At 44.6% G+C, this 13,134-nt stretch overlaps 1 protein-coding gene across 2 annotated transcripts in view; it reads left to right on the plus strand.

Annotated features, from left to right (window-relative positions):
* Positions 1-11,610: 11,610 nt before the first annotated feature.
* Positions 11,611-13,134, plus strand: part of LOC147056158 (paired box protein Pax-6-like) — a 56,087-nt gene continuing 54,563 nt past the window's right edge. Inside the window, exon 1 of one of the 2 annotated variants that reach the window (XM_085913902.1) lies at positions 11,611-11,638. In XM_085913902.1, the coding sequence (XP_085770028.1) occupies positions 11,626-11,638 (13 nt within the window). In that variant the 5' untranslated portion in view covers positions 11,611-11,625. The remainder of the gene's footprint in view (positions 11,639-13,134) is intronic. The other variant, XM_085913900.1, reaches the window with a different exon arrangement.

A 13,134-nucleotide genomic window follows, 5' to 3' on the forward strand; every position in this document is an offset into this window, starting at 1 on the left:
TCCTTCTGGGGACTCCATCGTTCTACTGGGTGACTTCAATGCTCACGTGGGCAATGACAGTGAGACCTGTAACGGCCCACCCGATCTGAACCCGAGCAGTGTTCTATTGTTGGACTTCTGGGCTCGACACAAATTTTCTATAATGAACACCATGTTCAAGCATGAGGGTGTCCATGTAAGCATTGGCACCAGAACATCCTAGGCCGCAGTTCGATGATCGACTTTGTAGTCGTGTCATCAGATTTGCGGCCGCATGTTTTGGACACTCGGGTGAAGAGAGGGGCGGAGCTGTCAATTGATCACCACGTGGTGGTGGGTTGGCTCCGATGGTGGGGGAAAATGCCGGTCCGACCTGGCAGGCCCAAACGCTCTGTGAGGGTCTGCTAGGAATGTCTGGCAGAATCCGCTGTCAGGAAGAGCTTCAACTCCCACCTCCGGCAGAGCTTTTCCCACGTCCCGAGGGAGGCGCTGGACATTGAGTCCGAGTGGACCATGTTGCGCGCCTCCATTGTTGAGGCAGCCGACCGGAGCTGTGGTCGTAAGGTTGTTGGTGCCTGTCATGGCGGCAATCCCCGAACCCGCTGGTGGACACCGGGCCGTTTTGGCCTGCGGGACTCCGGAGGCAGCTGACAGGTACCGGATGGCCAAGCGGAACGCGGCTTCGGCGGTTGCTGAGGCAAAAACCCGGGCGTGGGAGGAGTTTGGCGAGGCCATGGAGAATGACTTCCGGACGGCTTTGAGGAAATCCTGGTCCACCATCCGGCGTCTCAGGAGGGGGAAGCAGTGCGCGGTCAACACTGTTTACAGTGGAGATGGTGTGCTGCTGACCTCGACTCGGGACGTCGTGAGTCGGTGGGGAGAATACTTCGAAGACCTCCTCAATTCCACCGGCACGCCTTCCATTGTGGAAGCAGGGCCTGGAGACTCTGAGCCGGACTCTCCAATCTCTGGGGTCGAAGTCACTGAGGTAGTTAAAAAACACCTCAGTGGCAGGGCCCCGGGGGTGGATGAGATCCGCCCGGAGTTCTTAAAGGCTCTGGATGTTGTGGGGCTGTCATGGCTGACACGCCTCTACAGCATTGCGTGGACATTTGGGACGGTGCCTCTGGATTGGCAGACTGGGGTGGTGGTTCCCCTCTTTAAGAAGGGGGACCGGAGGGTGTGTTCCAATTACAGGGAATCACACTCCTCAGCCTCCCTGGTAAAGTCTATTCAGGGGTGCTGGAGAGGAGGATCCGTCGGGAGGTCGAGCCTCGGATTCAGAAGGAGCAGTGTGGCTTTCGTCCTGGTCGTGGAACAGTGGACCAGCTCTACACCCTCGGCAGGATCCTCGAGGGTGTATGGGAGTTCGCCCAACCAGAACACATGTGTTTTGTGGACTTGGAGAAGGCGTTCGACCGTGTCCCTCGGGAGGTTCTGTGGAGTGTGCTTCGGGAGTACGGGGTGCCGAGTCAACTGATAAGGGCGGATGACGTGGTGCTGTTGGCTTCTTCAGGCCGTGGTCTCCAGCTCTCACTGGAGCGGTTCGCAGCCGAGGGTCAGCACCTCCAAATCCGAGTCCATGGTCCTCGGTCGGAAAAGGGTGGAATGCCCTATCAGGATCAGGGATGAGATCCTGCCCCAAGTGGAGGAGTTCAAGTATCTTGGGGTCTTGTTCACGAGTGAGGGCAGGATGGAGCGCGAGATCGACAGGCGGATTGGTGCAGCGTCGGCAGTAATGCGGACTCTGTACCGGTCCATCGTGGTGAAGAGAGAGCTGAGCCAAATAGCAAAACTCTCGATTTACCGGTCGATCTACGCTCCTACCCTCACCTATGGTCACGAGCTATGGGTCGTGACCGAAAGAACGAGATCCAGCATACAAGCGGCTGAAATGAGTTTCCTCCGCAGGGTGTCCGGGCTTTCCCTTAGAGATAGGGTGAGAAGCTCGGTCATCCGGGAGAGACTCGGAGTAGAGCCGCTGCTCCTCCACGTTGAGAGGAGCCAGATGAGGTGGCTCGGGCATCTCATCAGGATGCCTCCTGGACGCCTCCCTGGGGAAGTGTTCCAGGCATGTCCCACCGGTAGAAGATCCCGGCGACAACCCAGGACGCGCTGGAGAGACTATGTCTCTCAGATGGCCTGGGAATGCCTTGGGATCCCCCAGGATGAGCTGGATGAAGTGGCTAGGGAGAGGGAAGTCTGGGAGTCCCTCCTAAAGCTGCTGCCCCCGCGGCCCGACCCCAGATAAGCGGAAGAAAATGGATGGATGGATATTTCAGTAAAAGTGGAAGCAAATTTTAGGGGTAATGTGCACCTTTCGGCACATATCAAATTGTCTCGCTGTCACCCCTGTGCCAGAGCACGCTCAGCCGGCAACTTCCCTCAGCCACACCCCTTCATCACCGTAATGTCTGTCACCTGCTTCCTCTCGTTGTCTCATGCATTTAAACCCTGCCCGTGTGTTCCTCCTTGTCAGTGTCTACTGTTGTTTTCGTTTCTTGTTCGCGCCCGGTGTTCCTGTCGCCTGGTTTCCCCCAGTCTTGTCTGGAGGCTCACGGTCAGAATTTTATCCTTGTCCAAGTGGACTTCTGTCGGTCGGTCTGTCTGTTTTCTGGCCGTGAGTCTCTGTCCCGTATGTGTTTGTGGTTCCCCACCTCAGGAGGCCTCTGATGCTCTTCGAGACTGCTTTGGCACTACAGACTAGGAAATGTTTAAGCAGGCAGCCACTTGCAACAATCAGACGGACATTGAGGAGTATACTGACTCTGTGACCTCTTACATCGCGAAGTGCATTGATGATGTGACCCTCACAAAATACATCGTCACTCGGGCTAACTGGAAGCCATGGCTGACAGGGGCTGTCCTCGGGCTGCTGAGGGCCAGAGACAAAGCCTACAGGGTTGGGGATGAAGCGGGCGTGAGATCAGCTAGGGCGAACCTGTCCCGGGGCATCAAAGAAGCGAAAAAGGCATTCTCTTCCAAAATTACCGCACACTTCAAAGACAGCAGGGACGCACGGAGCCTGTGGCAAGGCATTCAGACCATCATGGACTACAAGCCCGCGCCGCAGAGCTGTGAGGGTGACGTCCCTCTGCTCAACGATCTGAACCGCTTCTTTGCTCGCTTTGTCGCTCAGAATAGCGCTTGCCCGCTGAAGACTCCTCGCCCTCCAAATGAGCAGCCCCTGTGCCTCTCTGCCATTAGCGTGAGGACACTTGCCGCTATCAACACCCGTAAGGCGGCGAGCCCAGACAACATCCCGGGTCGAGCGATGAAGGTCTGCGCTGAGGAGGTGATGGATGTCTTCACTGACATCTTTAACATTTCCCTGCAGCAGGCCATCGTCCCATCATGTTTCAAGGCTGCCACCATCATACCTGTGCTGAAAAAAACTGCTCTTTCCTGCTTCAATGACTACCGCCCCGTGGCACCGACACCCATCGTCATGAAGTGCTTTGAGCGGCTTGTCATGGCGCACGTCAGATCCGTTCTCCCCCCCACCATAGACCCCTTCCAGTTTGCGTACCAAACCAAACGGTCCTCTGAGGATGCCATCTGCTCTGCCCTCCACTCAGCCCTCACCCACCTGGAAAAAGGAGACTCGTATGTGAGATTGCTGTTTGTGGACTTCAGTTCTACATTCAACACCATTGTTCCACAGCATCTCATCTGCAAACTCGACAAGCTGAGCCTCAGTATCTACCTTTGCAACTGGCTACTGGACTTCCTCTGTCAGAGGCCTCAGGTAGTACGCGTTGGCGACAATATCTCCGGCAGCATCACGCTGAGCACGGGGGCCCCCCAAGGCTGCATGCTCAGTCCGCTGCTCTTCACCCTGCTGACGCATGACTGCACTGCAACCTACAGCAGCAACCGCGTGCTGAAATATGCCGACGACACAACTCTGGTGGGTCACATCACCGGGGGCGATAAGACTCAATACAGGTCGGAGGTCGACCTTCTGGCCACGTGGTGCAAGGACAACAACCTCCTGCTGAACGTCAGCAAGATCAAGGAGATTGTTGTTGACTTCCAGAAGGGTTTCACCCAACACCTGCCGCTGACCATCGACGGTGCTGTGGTGGAGAGAGTGAGCAGCACCAGATTCCAGGGGGTGCACATCAGTGAGGACCTCTCCTGGACCACCAACACTGCGTTGCTGGCGAAAAAAGCTCAGCGCCACCTGTACTTTCTGCGGAAACTCAGGCGAGCAAGTGCTCCTCCTGCCATCATGACCACATTCCACTCTCCAGGTATCGCTGTGTGGGGTGGTGGCTGCACTGAATACAACATGAAGGCCCTGCAGCGCATAGTGAACACAGCTAGTAAGATCATTAGTGCTTCACTCCCCTCCCTGAAGGACATTTACACCTCCCATCTCACCCGCAAGGCGACCGCGATTGTGTGTGATGTGAGTCACCCCGCTCACTCTTTGTTTTATCTTCTGCCCTCTGGGAAGAGGTACAGAAGCCTGCGCTCCCGCACCAACAGACTCAACAGCTTCATACTCCAGGCTGTCAGGATCCTGAACTCTCTCCCCCCTCCCCCCTCGGCTGCATAACGTCTTGTACTTTTGCGCTGAATTCTGGCTGTCTGCTGTATGCACTCTTGCTCCATTTTGCTCCTCTTATTTATTTATTTATTTATTTATTTATTTATTATTATTTTTATTTAGGTTATTTGCTTCTTACTTATTCATCGCTCTTATCTATTCGGTTTTACTCTTTTTGCTATTTGCTTGTATGTATTGTGTAATGTGTCTAGTCACTGTGGGATGGTGGGAAACGTAATTTTGATCTCTTTGTGTGTCTTAACATGTGAAGAAATTGACAATAAAGCAGACTTTGACTTGCCTTTGACTCCGTTCCAACTCCCTTTCCTTTCAGTAAACCCCAGTTCAAGCTGCATTTGGTCGACTGGTGTTAGGGTTTATAAACTATCTTGATCATATGATTATGTTGGGATGTAGACTAGAATGATGAACTTTGTTTGAACCTTTTACCTTTCCTTGACCCTGAAAAGTTTAACCATTCAGTTGTTGAGACTTTCCAAATGGTGTGGAAACATCCTTGTTTAGATGCTTCCGTGTGGTTCTTGCAAAATAAGTTAGAGTCAGAAGATCCCTAACAACTGGTTCTTCTCATTCCTGACACTCGCTCAAAATATTTCATTCATAAGTCTGGTTTTCTAAATATCAATCTATTGTGATGTGTAAAGACCACTACTTCTGGACCTAATTGTATGAAAATATAAACTCTTAAATAATTCATTAGATGTTTTTCAATAGTCAGTGCTTATTCCCACAAATAAAAAGTTATTTGCCATAAGATTCTAAGCTGTGCAATAGGACTCTTTAATGGCTGGCCAGCCAAGAGATGCAGTAAATTTCACTAATGACTTTCCAATGGTCTTTAATTCTCCATTTAGGAGGAAAGGAAATGTCAGGGCCGATGGAAAGGTTAATGTGACTTTCACCCACTGATAAACATCGGAGAACAATGAAATTAAAAGCATTACTTTATTTGCTGGTCACACACACTGTAAACGTCTGCCCATACATTTACACATTGATAGCGCAGTAACTTTAAAATTAGATATTTAATTCTAAATTGAACCAATCAGTGAAGTTAATGAAACAGTTTTGTAGCGCTAGGGAGCGTGGGATACTCAAAGGAAGAGAATAATTTTGTTTGGTCCAGAAATACCATTTCTTTCATTTAAATGTTTCGCTGGTTAAAAATTAATAAAAAATCTTTGCCTGAAAATGAGAACATCCATCCATCCATCCATTTTCTGAACCGCTTAGTCCCCACGGGGGTCGCGGGCGTGCTGGAGCCTATCCCAGCCGTCATCGGGCAGTAGGCGGGGGACATCCTGAACTGGTTGCCAGCCAATCACAGGCAGAGCACACAGAGACGAACAACCATCCGCACTCACACTCACACCTAGGGACAATTTGGAGTGCTCAATCAGCCTACCAAGCATGTTTTTGGGATGTGGGAGGAAACCGGAGTACCCGGAGAAAAACCCACGTGGACACGGGGAGAACATGCAAACTCCACACAGAGAGGGCCGGAGTTGGAATCAAACCCGCACCCTCCTAACTGTGAGGCGGACGTGCTACCCAGTGCACCACCGAGCCGCGAAGGTTACATTAATTTGTAAATTATAGATTTTTTTTCTGCACAAACCAATTAAAAGATACATATTGAAACAAGATACGGATCTGTTTTGGATGTAAAAAGTTCCTAAACAAATTTCAGGGGTATGCTGACCTCAAGAGTATTGGTTAGATTTGTGGCCACATGATCTTTTGTGGTGCAATATCAAGCATAATAGTCCAACGAATTAATGTTAGATCAGAAAAAAAATACATAAAGGAGCATGGGGGGAAAAAGCAAGACTAGCATGAAAATACAATCAAATCATGCTGTCTGTCTGTCTATCCGTCCGTCCGTCTGTTTAGCAGGGCGATTTGACATCCCACAATATTTTTTTATTACCGTAGTTTTCGGACCATAAGTCGCTCCGGAGTATAAGTCGCACCAGCCATAAAATGCACAATAAAGTGAAAAAAAACATATAAGTCGCACCGGAGTATAAGTTGCACTTTTGGGGCAAATTTATTTGTCAAAATCCAACACCAAAAACAGACATGAACCAGCAACAACAGGCTAAACGATACGGTATGTAACGTGACATATACACAAACAAGGAGCTGAGAACGGGCTTGACATAACATTCAGAGTTGTTCAAGTAAGTATTACATAAATAACACATTTATCAAACCATCCGTGTCACTCCAATTCATTAAATCCATCGATCGTGCTTTATGTAAACAATGCCGCGTATGCGCCACATATGCTGACGTCGGACCCATTGTAAGTTGCATTTCTAATTATTCCACAGACCCATATAACGATATATAAAGTATATTTCAAATAACTATCATATTACAACAATATTATCAAACCATCTGTGTCACTCCAAATCATTAAATCCATCGATCAATTTCCTTGTTCTTTATGTCAACAACGCCGCACGCGTGTCGCCCAGATCTAGTATATAACTATATTGTAGCGTTAACAAAGTACCAGGAAGGACGTGGGTATGGTAAACGGCTCTTTATTTAACAAAACAAGAGTTCAACAAGCTAACAACTACTGAACTGTAACAATAAAAACATACAAGTTGCTACCCGAAATAAAATATATCAAATAACTATAACATAAATAGTTTTTCAAACCTTGTGTCACTCTAAATCATTAAATCCTTCAAACGTGGGGTCCTTCGTCATCTTCGTCATCCCGTGATTGAATCCTTTGCCTTTTATGTAAACAACCAGTGCCGCGTGGTGGTTGTTTACATAAAAGGACGTGACGTCACTTACAGTTCAAATGACAGTAATCCCTTGCTACATCGCGGTTTGTTTATCGTGGTTTCTCTACATCGCGGATTTTTGAAATTTGAAAATTTGTGAAAAAATCACATATAAGTCGCTCCTGAGTATAAGTCGCCCCCCCCACCCAAACTATGACAAAAACCGCGACTTATAGTCCGAAAATTACGGTAAATAATTAAACACTTTATTAGGAGGCATGCAAGCTTTTGCATCTTCCTCCCCACCGTTTTACAGTTTTTATTGTTTTGACGTAGTCATCAACTCAAAATCCACATTTTCAAAACAGTAAACATGTGTGATTAAATTAACAATGTACTAATGAATAGTTAGGAACTAAAGTTGCCAACCTACTAACTCATTAATTGCATGCTTTTTGTAGTATCTGAGCAGCAGCAAAGCTGCAGATACAAGTGTACTCCTTTGGCACACATTGATGCTGTAGTGACTAGAATGTTTGTTCAACCGCACTATTGCTATCTCTGATTGCTTGGCTCATTTGGTGTATTATTTATAGCAAGTTTTGGTTGTGTTCTGTATGTAATTTGTAAGGTTTGTAATATTTCTCCCAGCAAAGGTCAAATATAATTGTTTATTTTCAGTATTTTAATTAAAATGTTTTTACCCCTCTTGCTCTTCATGTGATTTTTCCAGCGTCAAGATGCCTTTAGAGTAGGGGCCAAAATGCTTGTTTCAACCACTAGACGTCACTGTAGGGGCCAAAGATTGTGGCCACATACACAATGATGACTTTGAGATCCAGTGTCTGTCGTGCTGCTATCACGTTACTACTGTTCTTCTGATAAGTATTAATGGTATTTCAGTGTACATTTATGGATTCGTTGAATTAAAATACCTCTGCGTTTATGGTTGTGTTCATCTTGTGGACATTTTAATCAGACACTGGATCTACGAGCATGAATTAAACGTCAGATACAAGGCTGTTGACAGCACAGATCAACACAGATAGTAGTACCAAATCGCTTTGCTTCTATAGGGGGCCTTCATAATGACATTAAAATGTTGTGATGAGTGTGAGAAACCTTTCTTATTTTAACTTTTCACTTTCTGTGATGGACACCCACAGTCAGCACATAAATAGGGGAGTTAAGTGATATAGGGGTACTCTATTATCCCTGTGCATCAGCCATTGGGCCTGTTGGATTTGAAACTCCTGGGCTGAAAAATTATCCCAGCATGCTACTGCTTGATGCTGACGCAGTGCAAGAAGCATCCTGGCTGGTCCACTGAAATTATAAACCATTTAAGATTATATAGGGTTCACCTAAATTTCACGGAATCAGACGAACGTGTCGCCACTTGACAGTGTTAACAGGGATCATTTTTGCAACTTAAGTCATCGAAACGCCTGCCGTCTCTCAATTCGGAGTGGTCAATTGGCCTCCCATTTCTGTTTTTGGAATGTGGGAGGAAACCAGAGTACCTGAAGAAAGCCCACGCAAGTACGGGGACAACATGCAAACTCCAATTGCCCTCCCAAAGCCAGCATGCTAAAGTAGTGGAATCTAATTTGAATATTATTTTACTTGCGCATATTGGGGGTTTTCTTTTCTTTTTTACCTTAAATGTCAATTACAGTTTTTATTGATTGCTTTGACCTTTTTCAGTCTTCATCATCACCATATCAGCAGAGCAGAAGAAAAATGTTCATTCATCATTGAATTGACACAGTTTTCCCACCCTTTTGCAAAACTGTTAACACAGATGTCATTCAGCAAGTCCAAACTCTATTCTTTTAGCTGTGGTTACAGAACAAAAACCATATGGTCCGAGCTCTTGGAATCTCCTTGATCAGTATGCAATCACTAAAAGCACCTGTCTGACACTTCCTCTATAAAATTTTTTATTTGTGATCAGTCTTCAGACCTGTGTTGCTCTTTGCAAGCATGGATCGAAGAGGTCTAAGGCAGATGAGAGGTAGATTGAGAGTAAGTGGTAGAGGGTTGAGAGGAAGAGAAGTTTGTGTGCGAGGTGGAGGTATAGCTGGAAGGGCTGAGAAGAAGAGACAGAAGTGTATCATTTGTGGCTATCTCTTATACCGAATTTTCCGCACCATAAGGCGCAGACTCGATTCCGAAGGCTTTTCTGTACTTAATCCACATATAGGATGCACCGCATTATATGGTGCATGCATGCCATGAAATAAGTATGGTTAAAAAAAAAAAAGTCACAGGAGCAAGACAGTGAGGTCAGTTGTACTTTATTTTACTATTTAATCATGTACTGTATTATACTCACATTGTTAATCAATATTAATACGCAAATCCATCAAAGTCCTCATCTTCTTTATCCAAATTAAACAGTTGGGCAGGATCTTTCTTGTCATTGTCTCGTTATTTTTTGGCAATAATCCCGGCTTTCCAGAAAGCTTGAGAGATGCCTTGTCAGCATGTCTCTTTGTCGATGCCATTTTAGAGGGTCCTAATGCTGTTTGCTTTGCACAAACGATAGTATTTATTTATCAATGGTGGCGGAGGTACGTACTCTACGTGTTTTGTATACATAGTCCTCTGATTATTTTTGCCCTGATCTATGTAAAACGGAATATTCTCTGACTGGTTTTTGGCGTTTACTTTTAAAAATGTTGATTTTGAGTTGACGGCTGCGTCAAAACTATCAATGTAAACTATAATAATAATGTGTTGATTTTTAGTAGAAGGTAAGAAATGTGTCACATAAAGCATGGTACACATACATATTCATTCTAGTACATATGTCGGGTGAGGTGGCACAACTAGGGCTCACTTCCGCTCAGTGTGCTAAAATGAGGGGTGACGTAGATCAAACTATTTCTTTGGCTAGTGGATATGGCTCTATGTTTGTTGTGAAAAAAAAGGTTTCAACTGTGTGATGCATGTTTTTAAACAACTTTCTAGTAGCTTGTTAAAAGCATCCATCTATTCATTTTCCATACCGTTTATCCCAGCTGACTTCGAGGAGCAGGTGGGGGACACCCTGAATTGGTTGAAAGACAATCGCAGGGCACAACCATTCACACTCACATGCTTTCCTATGGACAATTTGGATTGTTCAATCAGCCTACCACACATGTTTTTGGGATGTGGGAGGAAACTGGAGTACCCAGAGGCAACAAACACAGACACAAAGACAACATGCAAACTTCACGCAGGAAGGCTGAAGACGGAATTGAACTCACCACCTCTGTACTGTGAGGCTCCACCCCGTGCCAGCTATGTCACGACACAATAAGGATAAACAAGATCTAAAAAAATTTGGGGGTACTATTCCCTTTATGGGCTAAACACGCCTACTGTCTTTAGATCCCCCCTCCTTTAGCGATTTTGTGCCACTGAGTGCTTCCTTTTTTGCCTCTCCATCTTGAGCTCCCTGTTATCAGACGTTTCAAATGGAAGGGGACTCCAACAAACAAATATTTTGCATATTTTATAAATTAATAGTGGCTCTTCAATATGAATGGACATTCAAACATTTTACACAATGTCCCTTTCAAGAAAACCATTTTATTTGGATTTTGATTTATTGGAACCTTTTTCAGTGCAAAACCAGTGCTTGCACCTCAATACTCAGAGGGCACATGCAGCGCTTGCAAAGAGAGGGTTACCCAGTCCAAGCGGTAACACCGAGCCCACTGACTGGCCTAGTAATTTATATTATTGACACTGCCTAGGTCTGTATATAAGGTATAGTCATAGGTATGAATAGTGGCGGATTCCAAATTCAACAACACAAGTGTTCATAACATTTTACTATCAATCAACCAGTTGAACTGGCCACCCTCTCCATCTGCCCATCACAAACTGGCCACAACAAAGAATGTTTACATTGCATCTTTGAACTTTAGTGAAGTAAAGTGACCCAGCAAGCAAGGCACGAGCGTGTGTGCATGTGTGAGAGAGAGCGCGAGCGAAAGAGAGGAAGAGAGAGTGTATATGTGTATGACACTGTCTCTTGTCTCTCTGTCTCGCTCACAAATACAAACTGAGACAGCCACAGAATCATTCATTAATGAACTCACCACTATTCAAATGTTCCCTCCCCCTCTTAGCTATTGCTCACCTCTCAGTACCCCCTCCTCCTTAGCAGTCCCCTCTACCAATCACCCTCCCTACCTCCCACCCTCTTTTCCCTCTACTCTGTCTTTCTCTGCACTTGTCTCTTCAGTCAAGGAGAAACTAATTGGAAGAAAGAATAAGAAGGAGCGGTTGTAAGTTTAAGCGAATTAAAAGTTTACTTCTTACAGAATGCCACAAAAAGGTAGGCCATGCCATTCATACTTTCATTTGCTTCTTATTTTATCTTTCTTCACCTCTTATCAATATACACCTATCAGAGACTGGACTTGAAAGTTACTCGAAATGTTGAACCTTATTGAGAGGGGATTTGAAGATGATAAAATAGATGTTACAAAATTAGCTTTAGTAGTACAATTGAAACAGCAGATTTTGAGGACAGAGGAGGGAGGATAGAAACTTCTTTTGAAAGGAAGCTGAGATTTCTCTTGATTTTTACCCCACTTATATTTGGCTATGTGAAAAAAACATCAAAAACACTTCAAATAACATCTCAGTTTAAACAAATTGCATGCTTTTTCATACTCAGAACTTACTAAAAGTGGCAAAAGATGCTAACTTGACATTCTTTAATTATAATGAATAATCTATAGTCATTTTGCATAGAGTTTGGTTTGCAACATCTTTTACAGAACAATGCTACTCTGCAAAATGACAAACTGTATTGGTCTGCATTCTATTGTTTTAGGGTCATTTTGGAATTTTTTTCACAATGCCTCGAACACAGAATAATTTGACCGATTTGGGAAGAGAGTAATTCTTTTGTCACAGGTCTCGTACTGTTGTTGTCACAGTTGTCATTATGTCTAAAGCTTTTTTTTATTGTTTTGAAATTCGTTCTGAAATATTTTGAAACAATTTATGTAAAACAGCTGGGCTTGATTAATTTTTCAATTAAGTTGTTGATGTCACAAATCAATCAATTCAGGGAGGAATTACACCGTCCCAGATCTGAATTTCTGCAAAATCCCATTCACTGGGACTTAATTTTTGGTTGCACATGATTAAGATGTTTTTAATGAACACATATTGTTCATTTTTGAAGAGCCCCGTTTTACGTTCAATTCATTCTAGCCTACATTCAATTCATTCTAGCCTAATCCCCCCCAATATATATATATATATATATATATATATATATATATATATATATATATATATATATATATATATATATATATATATATATATATATATATATATATATATATATATATATATATATATATATATATATATATAAATCGTTGTGGGTTATATATATAGAGAGAGCGAGAGAGCGAGAGAGCGAGAGAGCGAGAGAGAGAGAGAGCGAGAGAGAGAGAGATGGTGAATTTATATCGTTCATCCGATATCCGGAGTTTTCTCACGATACACCACTTGCACAAACGCGTCTGAATGCACGCGGGACTACCTGAACCACATTCTATTACAGCCCGTGACGAAATAAAAACATTTTTTATGATGGTGGCTTTCTGTTGAGTTATTCTTTTTCAAAGAATAATTGTATATAGGCTCCTCAATGTGTTGGGTGTTTATTTTTCACCCATGTCTGTTCCCTTCCTTTTTGTTATACGCGTTATTCAGCGACTCGTGCCATTCCAAATAATCTATTATAAATCTAATATGAATAGTCTAGACTGCAGTCTCGCCCCCCAAAAAAGCGTTTGTATTTTCCGT

This window comes from Syngnathus leptorhynchus, chromosome 6 (assembly GCF_054491065.1).
Source record: "Syngnathus leptorhynchus isolate UIUO chromosome 6, UIUO_Slep, whole genome shotgun sequence".
NCBI lineage: Eukaryota > Metazoa > Chordata > Actinopteri > Syngnathiformes > Syngnathidae > Syngnathus > Syngnathus leptorhynchus.